Below are 16,611 nucleotides of genomic sequence, written 5' to 3'. Positions count from 1 at the left end.
CCGGGACCAGGACTAGACCCCCGGCCAGGAGGACCCAGGGCACCTCCGCCCATCGGCCTCCTGGGTAGGGGGGAGGGGAGGGGGGAGGGAGGGAAGGGAGGGGGAGAGAGGAGGAGAGGCAGAGGGGGAGAGGAGGGAGGGGAGGGAGAGAGATTTAGCATGGTGAAACACACACGCTTGCCTTTCAGACGCAGGCCTAGAGGGACGTGGCACCTCCGAGAACAGGTCCGGGAGGGGCCCCGGCCGATGGGAGGGGGACTTCCAGTAACCTCGCTGACGGTGCGTATGAGGCCAGGGGGAAACCCAGCAGTTCTAAACAGAACCGTTGGTTCTCCCCCCCAGACTCTTGTGTAGCAGAACCTGTTGGAATTGCACTTATCGTATGTCGTTCGTCCTGGAGCTTAACAATGTAACTTATTAATGTGTTGCGTCTTATCCTAGCTATCTGTGTTGTAAAAGGGGAATGCGTTGACCTCGTCATTGTTGGTTCCGTGAACATCCTTACTGTACCCACAGCGATATATTGTTGTTTCTCTTCTTCTGATTAATGTACTAATTGTAAGTCGCTTTGGATAAAAGCGTCCGCTAAACGCAGAGTCGTAGTTCCTTTGAACATGACGACCGTTGAGAAGAAGACACCACTCCTTCTCTCACTGAACCGCGTTGTCGTGGTTCTGTATTACTGGAGCGCTGGAGACTCCTCGAGTGTGAATAAACCTGTCCTAATGAAACTGCCCTAGCATGAGAGACACTGGGCAAACACAACAATGTCTCCCCATGATGACCAATCATTTCAGGATTAATTACTAAAAAATGACAGAAGTATCATCATGACTACCAACTCAATAGCTAGTGTGCAAAGGCTGCTGTTTCCATCATTATGGCACGCGGCCACGACTGTATTCAGAGGGTGGGGCCGGAAACATTCTTGGCAACTCATTTACAGTCACTCGGCCTTTGACAGTCCATGACACATTCTAGAACCATCCCAGTTATCAGCTGTGACACACGTACGCACGCACGCACGCACGCACGCAGGCACGCACACACACACACACACACACACACAGGCACCGTGATAAGAATGATCTGTTGTCTACAAGGCAACAAAGGTGTTGATTGTCTCAACTATTCGTCTGTCTCTATATGAAATGTTACGAAAGTAAAGTATATAAATGACTCAGTCTTCAGGGATTTCTGAACACCTTCACATAATACTAATGTCTCTACATGATTAATTACACGATGAATGTAATTAATCATGCTTATCTTCTGTCTGTCATTTGAATTTTTGTATTCTTGCAATAAAAAATTCATTTAGTGTTTGGGTGACCATTGAGGAGAACATCGAGAGTCTATCAGGACAGCCGATGTGAGGAAGGTCCCCGTAGTATACTGCATCCATCAGACCCTCACTCCTCAAAGACCCCCCCCCTTTATACCGCATCCATCAGACCCTCACTCCTCAAAGACCCCCCCCCTTTATACCGCATCCATCAGACCCTCACTCCTCAAAGACCCCCCCCCTTTATACTGCATCCATCAGACCCTCACTCCTCAAAGACCCCTCCTTTATACTGCATCCATCAGACCCTCACTCCTCAAAGACCCCCCCCCTTTATACTGCATCCATCAGACCCTCACTCCTCAAAGACCCCCCCCCTTTATACTGCATCCATCAGACCCTCACTCCTCAAAGACCCCCCCCCTTTATACTGCATCCATCAGACCCTCACTCCTCAAAGACCCCCCCCCTTTATACTGCATCCATCAGACCCTCACTCCTCAAAGACCCCCCCCCTTTATACTACATCCATCAGACCCTCACTCCTCAAAGACCCCCCCCCTTTATACTGCATCCATCAGACCCTCACTCCTCAAAGACCCCCCCCCTTTATACTGCATCCATCAGACCCTCACTCCTCAAAGACCCCCCCCCTTTATACTGCATCCATCAGACCCTCACTCCTCAAAGACCCCCCCCCTTTATACTGCATCCATCAGACCCTCACTCCTCAAAGACCCCCCCCCTTTATACTGCATCCATCAGACCCTCACTCCTGACAATCAACATTCACCTCTGCCTCTTTCCTCGGCTTCCTTATGCACTTTTATTCTCTTGACCTCCATCGCTTAATTTATATATATATATATATATATATATATATATATATATATATATATATATATATAAATATCTGTTTGGTGTCTGGTGTGGTATATTTGTTTACAAAAAGACACCCTTGGAAAGTATTATTATCAAAGCGTTGTTTGTGTTTAGTTGAAGATTGTTATTATTAAAGTGTTTGTGTTGTTGTGTTTACTTGAACATTGTTATTATTAAAGAGTTATTTGTGTTGTTTGTGTTAACTTGAACAGTGTTATTATTAAAGAGTTGTTTGTGTTGTTTGTGTTGTTTTTGTTGTGTGTGTTGTTGGAGTTGTTGTGCTGATTGTGTTGTTGTCGTTGTTTGTGTTTACTTGGCATGAGGATGCAGAAGGTCTCGGGGTCGCTGGGCGGGCGTCCGACCGGGAAGCTGGGTCTGTAGACCACGCGGCCGCAGTACCGAGTGCCGTTGTTCTTCAGCTGCACCACGTAGTGCCCCGTGAGGCTGTCGTTGACCTGGGGACGAGACGGGTGGGTCAGGGTCAGGGGTCAGGGGTCAGGGGGTCGGACTCTGGAGCTGGCCTCGTATTGCCTCGCTATCTTGGGGACGACTGCTGATGGTCTGACCAATCAGAGCCTCGGAACCAGCCAATCACAGGTGTTGGGGCGGGAATGTGTCTCAGGAGGCAGAGCGGGTCGGCTGGTCACCAGGAGGTCGCTGGTTCGATCCCCGGCTCCTCCTAGCGGAGTGCGGAGGTGTCCCTGAGCGAGACGCCCCCCCCTGACTGCTCCTGACCAGCTGGCTGTCGCCTTGCGGGGTTCATTCTGCCTTCTGGGTTTGACTGTGTGCATGAATGGGTGAGTATGTGTACGAATGGGTGAGTGTGTGTATGAATGGGTGAATGTGTGTACGAATGGGTGAGTGTGTGTATGAATGGGTGAGTGTGTGTATGAATGGGTGAGTGTGTGTATGAATGGGTGAGTATGTGTATGAATGGGTGAGTGTGTTTATGAATGGGTGAGTATGTGTATGAATGGGTGAGTGTGTGTATGAATGGGTGAGTGTGTGTATGAATGGGTGAGTGTGTGCATGAATGGGTGAGTGTGTGTATGAATGGGTGAGTGTATGTATGAATGGATGAGTGTGTGTATGAATGGGTGAGTGTGTGTATGAATGGGTGAATGTGTGCATGAATGGGTGAGTGTGTGTATGAATGGGTGAATGTGTGTATGAATGGGTGAGTGTGTTTATGAATGGGTGAGCATGTGTACGAATGGGTGAGTGTGTGTATGAATGGGTGAGTGTGTGTATGAATGGGTGAATGTGTGTATGAATGGGTGAGTGTGTTTATGAATGGGTGAGTATGTGTACGAATGGGTGAGTGTGTGTATGAATGGGTGAATGTGTGTACGAATGGGTGAGTGTGTGTATGAATGGGTGAATGTGTGTATGAATGGGGGACTGTGTGTATGAATGGGTGAGTGTGTGTATGAATGGGTGAGTGTGAGGCAGTGTTGTAAGGCGCTTGGGGGGCCCCTGGGTAGGGTAGTGCCGTATGAATGCAGTCTGTTTGAAGTGGTTCAGGAGACTTCCTGCCCTGACGTGTTGAGGGGGAGACCCACCTGCGCAGCCCAGCCGGGGTGGGTGACCGTCAGGGTGTACCCCACCACGGGGTCCGCCGTGCTGCGGGTCCGACTGCGCTTCAGCAGGTCCTGGAGGGCCTCGCCCCCGGGCCCCAGGGGCAGGGTCACGTCCAGGTGGAGGGAGGAGCCAGAGACCCTCAGGGACAGCAGGGGGGGCCCCAGAGCCGCTGGGGGGGAGGGACAGAGAGAGAGAGAGAGAGAGAGAGAGAGAGAGAGAGAGAGAGAGAGAGAGAGAGAGAGAGAGAGAGAGAGAGAGAGAGAGAGAGAGGAGAGTGAGGGTGGGGGGGAGGAGAAGGGAGAGAGAGAATGAGAGAGGTATAATAGAGAGCAAAAAATAATGTTTGGGTGACATAGGAAGAGAGGGGGACAACCTGTTATTTCACAATTTTATTTTTTTCTTCCAAACGTCATATGATAGACACGTTTACGTTTTTGTCTATGAAAGCACAACAGATGAGTGCAACCAGCGCGCGTTAGCGGTGAGCACTCTTGTGCTCGCTGCTGACGCGTGCTTGTTGCGCACTTGCGCAGAATCAGAACCTATTGAAATTCACATAGGCCAACAAAAAAGTCCACGACAATAAATTCCACAAAATGACACAAGAGGTGCTGAGGTTCTGTAGGACAGGTAGCATATGACATTCAGATGAACACGAGTTTTATGTAAAAATTTGTGTTGACACAAATGCAACGCCGAAGCCAACCAACGCCTTATCGCGCAGACGTGACCGAGCGCGACCCGAACCCGAGCAACAATTCTAAATATTTGTCCGAGCCCGAGCCAGCCCGTCAGGTACCGTCGGATCCCATCAGGCTCGGGTCGGGTTTCCATGCTCTAGTCTGTGGGGGCGTGTCTGTGGGGGCTGTTTGGGGGCGTGTCTCTGGGGGGGTGTCTGTGGGGGCGTGTCTGTGGGGGTGTGTCTTACTGTCGGCGACGGGGTTGAAGCGGACGCTCTTCTCCAAGAAGTGCCCGTTGGCGAACAGCAGGGCGTGGTACTCCACACCAGGCAGCGGCGGCGTCTCTGCCGTCAGGTTACATGACCGGGCGCTGATGTTCTGACAGCCGCTCTTGGGGATCAGGGGCGCTCCATCCACGGTGCTGCAACACAGACTGACCAATCAGCCGCTGTTTGGCGCGGACGCCGTTTGAGTGTCGAACATGTTTGCAGTTCACTTCTGCTTCCCAACACGACGTCAAACCCTGTCTGTCTCCCAGTAGACGTATGAACCAGCGGGGGTTATCAGTGGATCCCTCCCTCCGACTATCAATCAACAGGAGTAGAGACAAACCTTAAGGTCATCACCGTTCTGTTTTATCTCGTACGTTTAAACGTAGAGCTTTTCAGTATATTAGCGTCGCCTGAATGTCAAAATGTAAACCCCTCACGATCCAATATGCATATCAGGCGACCCAGAGTAGGATCCTGACCCCCAGGCAGGAAGACCCTGTTCTAGTGTTCAAACCCAGAGCCCAAAGGCTCTGAGTCTGGTATGGGTCTGGTATATCAGTCCTCAATGTCTCTGAACTCAACGTCAGTGGCTCTGAATACGAGTGTCCTTAGGTGTCCTTAGAAACGCCGTCTCCATCCTCCCTTGTGCTCCTTAGGAACACAAGGGAGGATGGAGACGGCGTTTCTCGCCGTGTAGCTTCATGCTTTGTGGGGAGAGGCTGTTTGTAGCTTCACTCCCGTCCTGGTTGGCGGGATGACCAACACTACAAGGTTCAGACCTTGGACTCAAAGTTCACACCTCATACATCATGAATCAACTGTAATAAATACACTTGAGACAGTAATTTAAATATTATCTAATTTCCCAAGAAGCTGATTAATAATTATTACTGTAAGCATCATGGCTTTATCCCAAACTATTTGCTTGTCTTTTCTCCATTGAGTAACTCTGAATTCAAGTATATAGTCACAGTGCACACATTCTCAGCATGTGGAAATCCAGTGGAATTAGGAGGCAGTATTGTCATTTGAAGTTCACTAACAGTGCATAAATAATTTAAAATCTATTCATGTCAAATGCATAATAACCTAATAATGAATGCCTAACACATGGTTTGGTTTTTAGTGAGCAGCACCAGACAGGATGCTGAGGTGGTGACTTTAACTAGAAGGTTTAGAGGTCTGACATTCAGACGTCTTCATCCCCCAAACAGACGGTCTGTGTTACAGATTTACGGACACTGTGGTATTCTGGGCCCCCCTTACTAAAGCAGGACAGCCCTTACTAAAGACACCCCTTACTAAAGCAGGACAGCCCTTACTAAAGACACCCCTTACTAAAGCAGGACAGCCTTTACTAAAGCAGGACAGCCCTTACTAAAGCAGGACAGCCCTTACTAAAGACACACCTTACTAAAGACAGCCCTTACTAAAGACACCCCTTACTAAAGCAGGACAGCCCTTACTAAAGACACCCCTTACTAAAGCAGGACAGCCCTTACTAAAGACAGCCCTTACTAAAGACACCCCTTACTAAACCAGTACAGCCCTTACTAAAGACACCCCTTACTAAAGACACCCCTTACTAAAGACACCCCTAACTAAAGACACCCCTTACTAAAGACACCCCTTACTAAAGCAGGACAGCCTTTACTAAAGCAGGACAGCCCTTACTAAAGCAGGACAGCCCTTACTAAAGACACACCTTACTAAAGACAGCCCTCACTAAAGACACCCCTTACTAAAGCAGGACAGCCCTTACTAAAGACACCCCTTACTAAAGCAGGACAGCCCTTACTAAAGACAGCCCTTACTAAAGACACCCCTTACTAAACCAGTACAGCCCTTACTAAAGACACCCCTTACTAAAGACACCCCTTACTAAAGACACCCCTAACTAAAGACACCCCTTACTAAAGACACCCCTTACTAAAGACAGCCCTTACTAAAGACACCCCTTACTAAAGACAGCCCTAACTAAAGACAACTCTTACTAAAGACACCCCTTACTAAAGACAGCCCTTACTAAAGACACCCCTTACTAAAGACACCCCTTACTAAAGAAGGACAACCCTTACTAAAGACACCCCTTACTAAAGACACCCCTTACTAAAGACAGCCCTTACTAAAGACACCCCTTACTAAAGCAGGACAGCCTTTACTAAAGCAGGACAGCCCTTACTAAAGCAGGACAGCCCTTACTAAAGACACACCTTACTAAAGACAGCCCTTACTAAAGACACCCCTTACTAAAGCAGGACAGCCCTTACTAAAGACACCCCTTACTAAAGCAGGACAGCCCTTACTAAAGACAGCCCTTACTAAAGACACCCCTTACTAAACCAGTACAGCCCTTACTAAAGACACCCCTTACTAAAGACACCCCTTACTAAAGACACCCCTAACTAAAGACACCCCTTACTAAAGACACCCCTTACTAAAGCAGGACAGCCTTTACTAAAGCAGGACAGCCCTTACTAAAGCAGGACAGCCCTTACTAAAGACACACCTTACTAAAGACAGCCCTCACTAAAGACACCCCTTACTAAAGCAGGACAGCCCTTACTAAAGACACCCCTTACTAAAGCAGGACAGCCCTTACTAAAGACAGCCCTTACTAAAGACACCCCTTACTAAACCAGTACAGCCCTTACTAAAGACACCCCTTACTAAAGACAGCCCTAACTAAAGACAACTCTTACTAAAGACACCCCTTACTAAAGACAGCCCTTACTAAAGACAGCCCTTACTAAAGACAGCCCTTACTAAAGACACCCCTTACTAAAGACACCCCTTACTAAAGAAGGACAACCCTTACTAAAGACACCCCTTACTAAAGACAGCCCTTACTAAAGACAGCCCTTACTAAAGACACCCCTTACTAAAGCAGGACAACCCTTACTAAAGACACCCCTTACTAAAGACAGCCCTTACTAAAGACAGCCCTTACTAAAGACACCCCTTACTAAAGACAGCCCTTACTAAAGACACCCCTTACTAAAGACACCCCTTACTAAAGACACCCCTTACTAAAGACAGCCCTTACTAAAGACACCCCTAACTAAAGACAGCCCTTACTAAAGACAGCCCTTACTAAAGACACCCCTAACTAAAGACAGCCCTTACTAAAGACAGCCCTTACTAAAGACACCCCTTACTAAAGACACCCCTAACTAAAGACAGCCCTTACTAAAGACAGCCCTTACTAAAGACACCCCTTACTAAAGACAGCCCTTACTAAAGACAGCCCTTACTAAAGACAGCCCTTACTAAAGACAGCCCTTACTAAAGACAGCCCTTACTAAAGACACCCCTTACTAAAGACACCCCTTACTAAAGACAGCCCTTACTAAAGACACCCCTTACTAAAGACACCCCTTACTAAAGACAGCCCTTACTAAAGACAGCCCTTACTAAAGACACCCCTTACTAAAGACAGCCCTTACTAAAGACAGCCCTTACTAAAGACAGCCCTTACTAAAGACAGCCCTTACTAAAGACAGCCCTTACTAAAGACACCCCTTACTAAAGACAGCCCTTACTAAAGACAGCCCTTACTAAAGACACCCCTTACTAAAGACACCCCTAACTAAAGACACCCCTTACTAAAGACAGCCCTTACTAAAGACACCCCTTACTAAAGACAGCCCTTACTAAAGACACCCCTTACTAAAGACACCCCTTACTAAAGACACCCCTTACTAAAGACAGCCCTTACTAAAGACACCCCTTACTAAAGACACCCCTTACTAAAGACAGCCCTTACTAAAGACACCCCTTACTAAAGACAGCCCTTACTAAAGACAGCCCTTACTAAAGACACCCCTTACTAAAGACAGCCCTTACTAAAGACACCCCTTACTAAAGACAGCCCTTACTAAAGACAGCCCTTACTAAAGACACCCCTTACTAAAGACACCCCTTACTAAAGACAGCCCTTACTAAAGACAGCCCTTACTAAAGACACCCCTTACTAAAGACAGCCCTTACTAAAGACACCCCTTACTAAAGACACCCCTTACTAAAGACACCCCTTACTAAAGACAGCCCTTACTAAAGACACCCCTAACTAAAGACAGCCCTTACTAAAGACAGCCCTTACTAAAGACACCCCTAACTAAAGACAGCCCTTACTAAAGACACCCCTTACTAAAGACACCCCTTACTAAAGACAGCCCTTACTAAAGACAGCCCTTACTAAAGACAGCCCTTACTAAAGACAGCCCTTACTAAAGACACCCCTTACTAAAGACAGCCCTTACTAAAGACACCCCTTACTAAAGACACCCCTAACTAAAGACAGCCCTTACTAAAGACACCCCTTACTAAAGACAGCCCTTACTAAAGACAGCCCTTACTAAAGACACCCCTTACTAAAGACAGCCCTTACTAAAGACAGCCCTTACTAAAGACAGCCCTTACTAAAGACAGCCCTTACTAAAGACACCCCTTACTAAAGACACCCCTTACTAAAGACACCCCTTACTAAAGACACCCCTTACTAAAGACACCCCTTACTAAAGACACCCCTTACTAAAGACAGCCCTTACTAAAGACAGCCCTTACTAAAGACAGCCCTTACTAAAGACAGCCCTTACTAAAGACAGCCCTTACTAAAGACACCCCTTACTAAAGACAGCCCTTACTAAAGACACCCCTTACTAAAGACAGCCCTTACTAAAGACAGCCCTTACTAAAGACACCCCTTACTAAAGACAGCCCTTACTAAAGACACCCCTTACTAAAGACAGCCCTTACTAAAGACAGCCCTTACTAAAGACAGCCCTAACTAAAGACACCCCTTACTAAAGACAGCCCTTACTAAAGACAGCCCTTACTAAAGACACCCCTTACTAAAGACAGCCCTTACTAAAGACAGCCCTTACTAAAGACAGCCCTTACTAAAGACAGCCCTTACTAAAGACAGCCCTTACTAAAGACAGCCCTTACTAAAGACAGCCCTTACTAAAGACACCCCTTACTAAAGACAGCCCTTACTAAAGACAGCCCTTACTAAAGACAGCCCTTACTAAAGACAGCCCTTACTAAAGACAGCCCTTACTAAAGACACCCCTTACTAAAGACACCCCTTACTAAAGACACCCCTTACTAAAGACACCCCTTACTAAAGACACCCCTTACTAAAGACACCCCTTACTAAAGACAGCCCTTACTAAAGACAGCCCTTACTAAAGACAGCCCTTACTAAAGACAGCCCTTACTAAAGACAGCCCTTACTAAAGACACCCCTTACTAAAGACAGCCCTTACTAAAGACACCCCTTACTAAAGACAGCCCTTACTAAAGACAGCCCTTACTAAAGACACCCCTTACTAAAGACAGCCCTTACTAAAGACACCCCTTACTAAAGACAGCCCTTACTAAAGACAGCCCTTACTAAAGACAGCCCTAACTAAAGACACCCCTTACTAAAGACAGCCCTTACTAAAGACAGCCCTTACTAAAGACACCCCTTACTAAAGACAGCCCTTACTAAAGACAGCCCTTACTAAAGACAGCCCTTACTAAAGACAGCCCTTACTAAAGACAGCCCTTACTAAAGACAGCCCTTACTAAAGACACCCCTTACTAAAGACAGCCCTTACTAAAGACAGCCCTTACTAAAGACAGCCCTTACTAAAGACAGCCCTTACTAAAGACAGCCCTTACTAAAGACAGCCCTTACTAAAGACACCCCTTACTAAAGACACCCCTTACTAAAGACAGCCCTTACTAAAGACAGCCCTTACTAAAGACAGCCCTTACTAAAGACAGCCCTTACTAAAGACAGCCCTTACTAAAGACACCCCTTACTAAAGACAGCCCTTACTAAAGACACCCCTTACTAAAGACAGCCCTTACTAAAGACAGCCCTTACTAAAGACAGCCCTTACTAAAGACACCCCTTACTAAAGACAGCCCTTACTAAAGCCAGCCCTTACTAAAGACAGCCCTTACTAAAGCCAGCCCTTACTAAAGACAGCCCTTACTAAAGACAGCCCTTACTAAAGACACCCCTTACTAAAGACAGCCCTTACTAAAGACACCCCTTACTAAAGACAGCCCTTACTAAAGACAGCCCTTACTAAAGACAGCCCTTACTAAAGACACCCCTTACTAAAGACAGCCCTTACTAAAGCCAGCCCTTACTAAAGACAGCCCTTACTAAAGCCAGCCCTTACTAAAGACAGCCCTTACTAAAGACAGCCCTTACTAAAGACAGCCCTTACTAAAGACACCCCTTACTAAAGACAGCCCTTACTAAAGACACCCCTTACTAAAGACAGCCCTTACTAAAGACAGCCCTTACTAAAGACACCCCTTACTAAAGACAGCCCTTACTAAAGACAGCCCTTACTAAAGACAGCCCTTACTAAAGACAGCCCTTACTAAAGACACCCCTTACTAAAGACAGCCCTTACTAAAGACACCCCTTACTAAAGACAGCCCTTACTAAAGACAGCCCTTACTAAAGACAGCCCTTACTAAAGACAGCCCTTACTAAAGACAGCCCTTACTAAAGACAGCCCTTACTAAAGACACCCCTTACTAAAGACAGCCCTTACTAAAGACAGCCCTTACTAAAGACACCCCTTACTAAAGACAGCCCTTACTAAAGACAGCCCTTACTAAAGACAGCCCTTACTAAAGACAGCCCTTACTAAAGACACCCCTTACTAAAGACACCCCTTACTAAAGACACCCCTTACTAAAGACACCCCTTACTAAAGACACCCCTTACTAAAGACACCCCTTACTAAAGACAGCCCTTACTAAAGACAGCCCTTACTAAAGACAGCCCTTACTAAAGACAGCCCTTACTAAAGACAGCCCTTACTAAAGACACCCCTTACTAAAGACAGCCCTTACTAAAGACACCCCTTACTAAAGACAGCCCTTACTAAAGACAGCCCTTACTAAAGACACCCCTTACTAAAGACAGCCCTTACTAAAGACACCCCTTACTAAAGACAGCCCTTACTAAAGACAGCCCTTACTAAAGACAGCCCTAACTAAAGACACCCCTTACTAAAGACAGCCCTTACTAAAGACAGCCCTTACTAAAGACACCCCTTACTAAAGACAGCCCTTACTAAAGACAGCCCTTACTAAAGACAGCCCTTACTAAAGACAGCCCTTACTAAAGACAGCCCTTACTAAAGACAGCCCTTACTAAAGACAGCCCTTACTAAAGACACCCCTTACTAAAGACAGCCCTTACTAAAGACAGCCCTTACTAAAGACAGCCCTTACTAAAGACAGCCCTTACTAAAGACAGCCCTTACTAAAGACACCCCTTACTAAAGACACCCCTTACTAAAGACACCCCTTACTAAAGACACCCCTTACTAAAGACACCCCTTACTAAAGACACCCCTTACTAAAGACAGCCCTTACTAAAGACAGCCCTTACTAAAGACAGCCCTTACTAAAGACAGCCCTTACTAAAGACAGCCCTTACTAAAGACACCCCTTACTAAAGACAGCCCTTACTAAAGACACCCCTTACTAAAGACAGCCCTTACTAAAGACAGCCCTTACTAAAGACACCCCTTACTAAAGACAGCCCTTACTAAAGACACCCCTTACTAAAGACAGCCCTTACTAAAGACAGCCCTTACTAAAGACAGCCCTAACTAAAGACACCCCTTACTAAAGACAGCCCTTACTAAAGACAGCCCTTACTAAAGACACCCCTTACTAAAGACAGCCCTTACTAAAGACAGCCCTTACTAAAGACAGCCCTTACTAAAGACAGCCCTTACTAAAGACAGCCCTTACTAAAGACAGCCCTTACTAAAGACAGCCCTTACTAAAGACACCCCTTACTAAAGACAGCCCTTACTAAAGACAGCCCTTACTAAAGACAGCCCTTACTAAAGACAGCCCTTACTAAAGACAGCCCTTACTAAAGACAGCCCTTACTAAAGACACCCCTTACTAAAGACACCCCTTACTAAAGACAGCCCTTACTAAAGACAGCCCTTACTAAAGACAGCCCTTACTAAAGACAGCCCTTACTAAAGACAGCCCTTACTAAAGACACCCCTTACTAAAGACAGCCCTTACTAAAGACACCCCTTACTAAAGACAGCCCTTACTAAAGACAGCCCTTACTAAAGACAGCCCTTACTAAAGACACCCCTTACTAAAGACAGCCCTTACTAAAGCCAGCCCTTACTAAAGACAGCCCTTACTAAAGCCAGCCCTTACTAAAGACAGCCCTTACTAAAGACAGCCCTTACTAAAGACACCCCTTACTAAAGACAGCCCTTACTAAAGACACCCCTTACTAAAGACAGCCCTTACTAAAGACAGCCCTTACTAAAGACAGCCCTTACTAAAGACACCCCTTACTAAAGACAGCCCTTACTAAAGCCAGCCCTTACTAAAGACAGCCCTTACTAAAGCCAGCCCTTACTAAAGACAGCCCTTACTAAAGACAGCCCTTACTAAAGACAGCCCTTACTAAAGACACCCCTTACTAAAGACAGCCCTTACTAAAGACACCCCTTACTAAAGACAGCCCTTACTAAAGACAGCCCTTACTAAAGACACCCCTTACTAAAGACAGCCCTTACTAAAGACAGCCCTTACTAAAGACAGCCCTTACTAAAGACACCCCTTACTAAAGACAGCCCTTACTAAAGACAGCCCTTACTAAAGACACCCCTTACTAAAGACACCCCTTACTAAAGACAGCCCTTACTAAAGACAGCCCTTACTAAAGACACCCCTTACTAAAGCCCTGATGATTCAGAATTAGAAATGAAGGAATAGTTGAAAGCCCTCAGTCTGCTCTCTCACTAGACTACCTCACTATACTACCTCACTATACTACCTCACTATACTACCTCACTATACTACCTCAGTCTGATACCTCAGTCTGATACCTCGCTAGCTCGCTTTTTAGAACACGGATGTGGAGGACTGAAACACAGCGCGGAGCACGCCGGGAGAAGTCAAAAGCACAGTTTGCAGGCACTTGACATTTGTCTGGGAGAGACGCTGGGGATAATTACAGCAGCTGGCATTTCCACTCGCTCCCGTCGTCTGAGGAAAGAACGCTCCCTGGATCCTGAAGACAGACCCAAAAGTTCTCCTGTTCCATCACCATCACCACGGGAACGATGCTCAACCTTTAGAACCGGCTGCCACGGGCCAATCACAACACAGGATGCTGGCCAAACAGAACTCGGTATGCTACCCTAATACATAACTGTGTGAACCTCAAAGGGTGATGGGAGGTGTTTGATTGAAGTCACAATAACCAATATGGCTTGAAATGTCTGAGGAAGTGTCTGAGAACGGAACAAGAAAGACTCAGTCTTGTGGGAGATCCCGGTGTAGTGGAGTGACGTGATTGGCCGAGGTACAGGTCGGGTGGAGATAGGGTGACGGGGTTACCTCCGGGTCATGACGGAGTAAAGCACCCCTTCTTCCTCCTCCGTCTGGTTCCAGTGCAGCACGTTGTAGAAGTTTCTAGAGACAAAGTAGGGCATCTTGTCACCGACGGAGGGGCTGCCATCACTGCGGGAACCTGCAGGATGAAGAGTTACCAGTCATCAGCATTCAGAGCGTACGGCGTCTGTCTGAATCTATACGCTCCTATGCAAACATGGTATGGAATATTTATACTCTGCCTACGGCCTCGGCATAGGGAAGCAGCGTCACTTCTCTTCCCTTCACCACAGATCTAACTTCCTCTACAGTGTGCTCTTTAGCTCTTTAACAACAAAACAACAGACTATTGTGTTATTGTTTGTCCTCTCTGGCTACGTGGTTTGTGTTCGGGTGAACCTTAACCTTAACCCCCCCCCATTTGCCATTTCTCTTCATCATTATTTCATCGTATTCTTTTGAACCAGTGCAGCACAGCCAAGATGTTCAGAATGGGTTCAGAACGGTTCCATTGCTAGGCCTCCTGGGCTTTCACCTGGACCCCCTTTCCCCTCAACCCTGGACCCCCTTTTCCCCAGGACCTTCCCGGTGCAGGCTCCGTCCCCCTTATCTCTGGCCCAATAGTTCAGGTAGTCTTTGTGAGATAACTAATGTTCTTTAAGAGAGAGTAGAAGCATTACGCTGCCTGGTCCACTTACTGCTCTGTCCATATATATACAATTTATATATATATATATATATATATATATATATATATATATATTTACCATGTATAAATAATGTATATACCATGTATATATTTAACAATTGCTCCCCGAGAGCGAAGTGAATAGTTCGGTCTCGGGGGCTATTCCCCACTATTCAAGGAGCCTGAGGTGAATAATTGTTTAAGTATATACAACAAGTGAACACTATAACGAGTTTGAGATCTCAATCTCACGATATTGCCCAATATCCCGAGATAGCGAACCAAACAAATCGTGGCATCTTAGGACGTTCACGTGTAGCATATATACGTGTAGCACATATATATATACATATATATACATATATATGTGCTACACGTCGACATTATTTATACATGGTGTATAAATATAAATATATATATATATATATATATATATATATGTGGGGGGACGTGCGACGTCTGGCCTGCAGGGGGAGTATGGACAGGTTGGGAGCGCACGGGATTGGCCGGGGGGGGGGGGATTGAACCTGGTGGTGAGCAGGTGTCTGCACTCAGGTCAATCAGGGAGGGTGTACTTATGTGCCTGCTTTCTGTTATAGTGAAGAGAGACCAAACCCAGGAGCGAACGGACCACGGAGGTCCGGAGCGAGTGACACTTACCCAGAACCACCGCGAGACGGCTCTGAATGGACCCTTTTTGTTGCATTTTGAATATTTCTGTTCCGTTTTGAAGCAAATAAACCGATCTCCGGCGGAGAGAACGACAACCCCGCCTGCTCTCATTGCTCGAACCTGCTACAATATACCATGTATAAATAATGTATATAGCATGTTTATATATATATATATATATATATATATATATATATATATATGTATATCTCCGACCTCCTGCCGTGTCCTTAAAGAAGAATGAAGCCGTCTCACCATAGCACCACAGCACACAGAGAAGGCTCCTCAGAAACCACATCCTATCAGTGCTGGTCCCGGTCTCTGGGTCTCTGTGCTTCAGGAGGGGGAGGTAGTCCACATTAAATCCTCATGGGTCTGCTGTTGGCTCTGCACAGATCCTCAGGGCGACAAACAGGTGTTCCATGGAGACGATCCAACAGCCGAGTGAGACGTACCCCGGGAACAGCTCACTCACTCCTCCCCCCCACCCCGCCCTCACCCACACCTCGCCTCAGGTGTGCTGGCTCGGGGCGGGACCAGGTGAACTTTGTAACGTTTACCTGCTTGTTCCTGTTTCCCCTCTTTGGATCTCTCTCTCTCTCTCTCTCTCTCTCTCTCTCTCTCTCTCTCTCTCGCTCTCTCTCTCTCGCCCGCTTTCTTACCTCTCTCTTTCTCCCTTTGTTTGTTTACCTTTACCTCACTCGCTCTAACTCTGGCTTCCCCTCTCTCAATCACGTTCTCAATCACGTTCTCTCTTTTTTTTTTCACTGTGTGTGTGTGCGTGCGCCTCTCTCTCTCTTCCTCTTTCTGTGTGTCTCTGTCTCACCTAGAGTGTCTCTCTCCTCTGGGGTGTGTGTTTCTCTCTCACCTGGAGTGTTTCTCTCTCTCACCTGGAGTGTGTGTCTCTGCGACGCCCACAACCTGTATGTCTGGTTTGGGCTGATGGTGGGAAACAATTGCCTGAAAGAACGGCCAAAACATAGAAACCCAAAGAACGCAGGGTGCGTGTTATACACACACACATTTCAATGTCTTTATTTGTGTCCGCATTTATAAAAGACATTGCAGGGGCACAAATATTTTCAGCTGCTTTTGATACCCTACATCCTCGAAACAACATGTTGTAATGCTTGAGTCAAACATGCACAG

General features: G+C 46.7%; 1 protein-coding gene across 3 annotated transcripts in view; it reads right to left on the bottom strand.

The window, feature by feature from the left end:
* Positions 1 to 16,250, bottom strand: part of ifnlr1 (interferon lambda receptor 1) — a 20,425-nt gene extending 4,175 nt beyond the window's left edge. For 2 of the 3 annotated variants that reach the window (XM_079731421.1, XM_079731422.1), the window contains exons 1-6: positions 15,718 to 16,250; positions 14,109 to 14,241; positions 4,677 to 4,849; positions 3,730 to 3,917; positions 2,481 to 2,622; positions 1 to 60 (exon numbers count right to left, since the gene is read on the bottom strand). The exon at positions 1 to 60 is cut by the window's left edge and continues 71 nt beyond it. In XM_079731421.1, coding sequence (XP_079587547.1) covers positions 1 to 60; positions 2,481 to 2,622; positions 3,730 to 3,917; positions 4,677 to 4,849; positions 14,109 to 14,241; positions 15,718 to 15,760 — 739 coding nt within the window. In that variant the 5' untranslated portion in view covers positions 15,761 to 16,250. Of the gene's footprint in view, positions 61 to 2,480; positions 2,623 to 3,729; positions 3,918 to 4,676; positions 4,850 to 13,723; positions 13,865 to 14,108; positions 14,242 to 15,717 lie in introns of those variants that run through there. The other variant, XM_079731423.1, reaches the window with a different exon arrangement.
* Positions 16,251 to 16,611: the final 361 nt, after the last annotated feature.

This window comes from Pollachius pollachius (assembly GCF_949987615.1).
Source record: "Pollachius pollachius genome assembly, chromosome: 1".
Lineage (NCBI taxonomy): Eukaryota > Metazoa > Chordata > Actinopteri > Gadiformes > Gadidae > Pollachius > Pollachius pollachius.
This window is presented reverse-complemented; position numbering and strand designations above follow the sequence as displayed.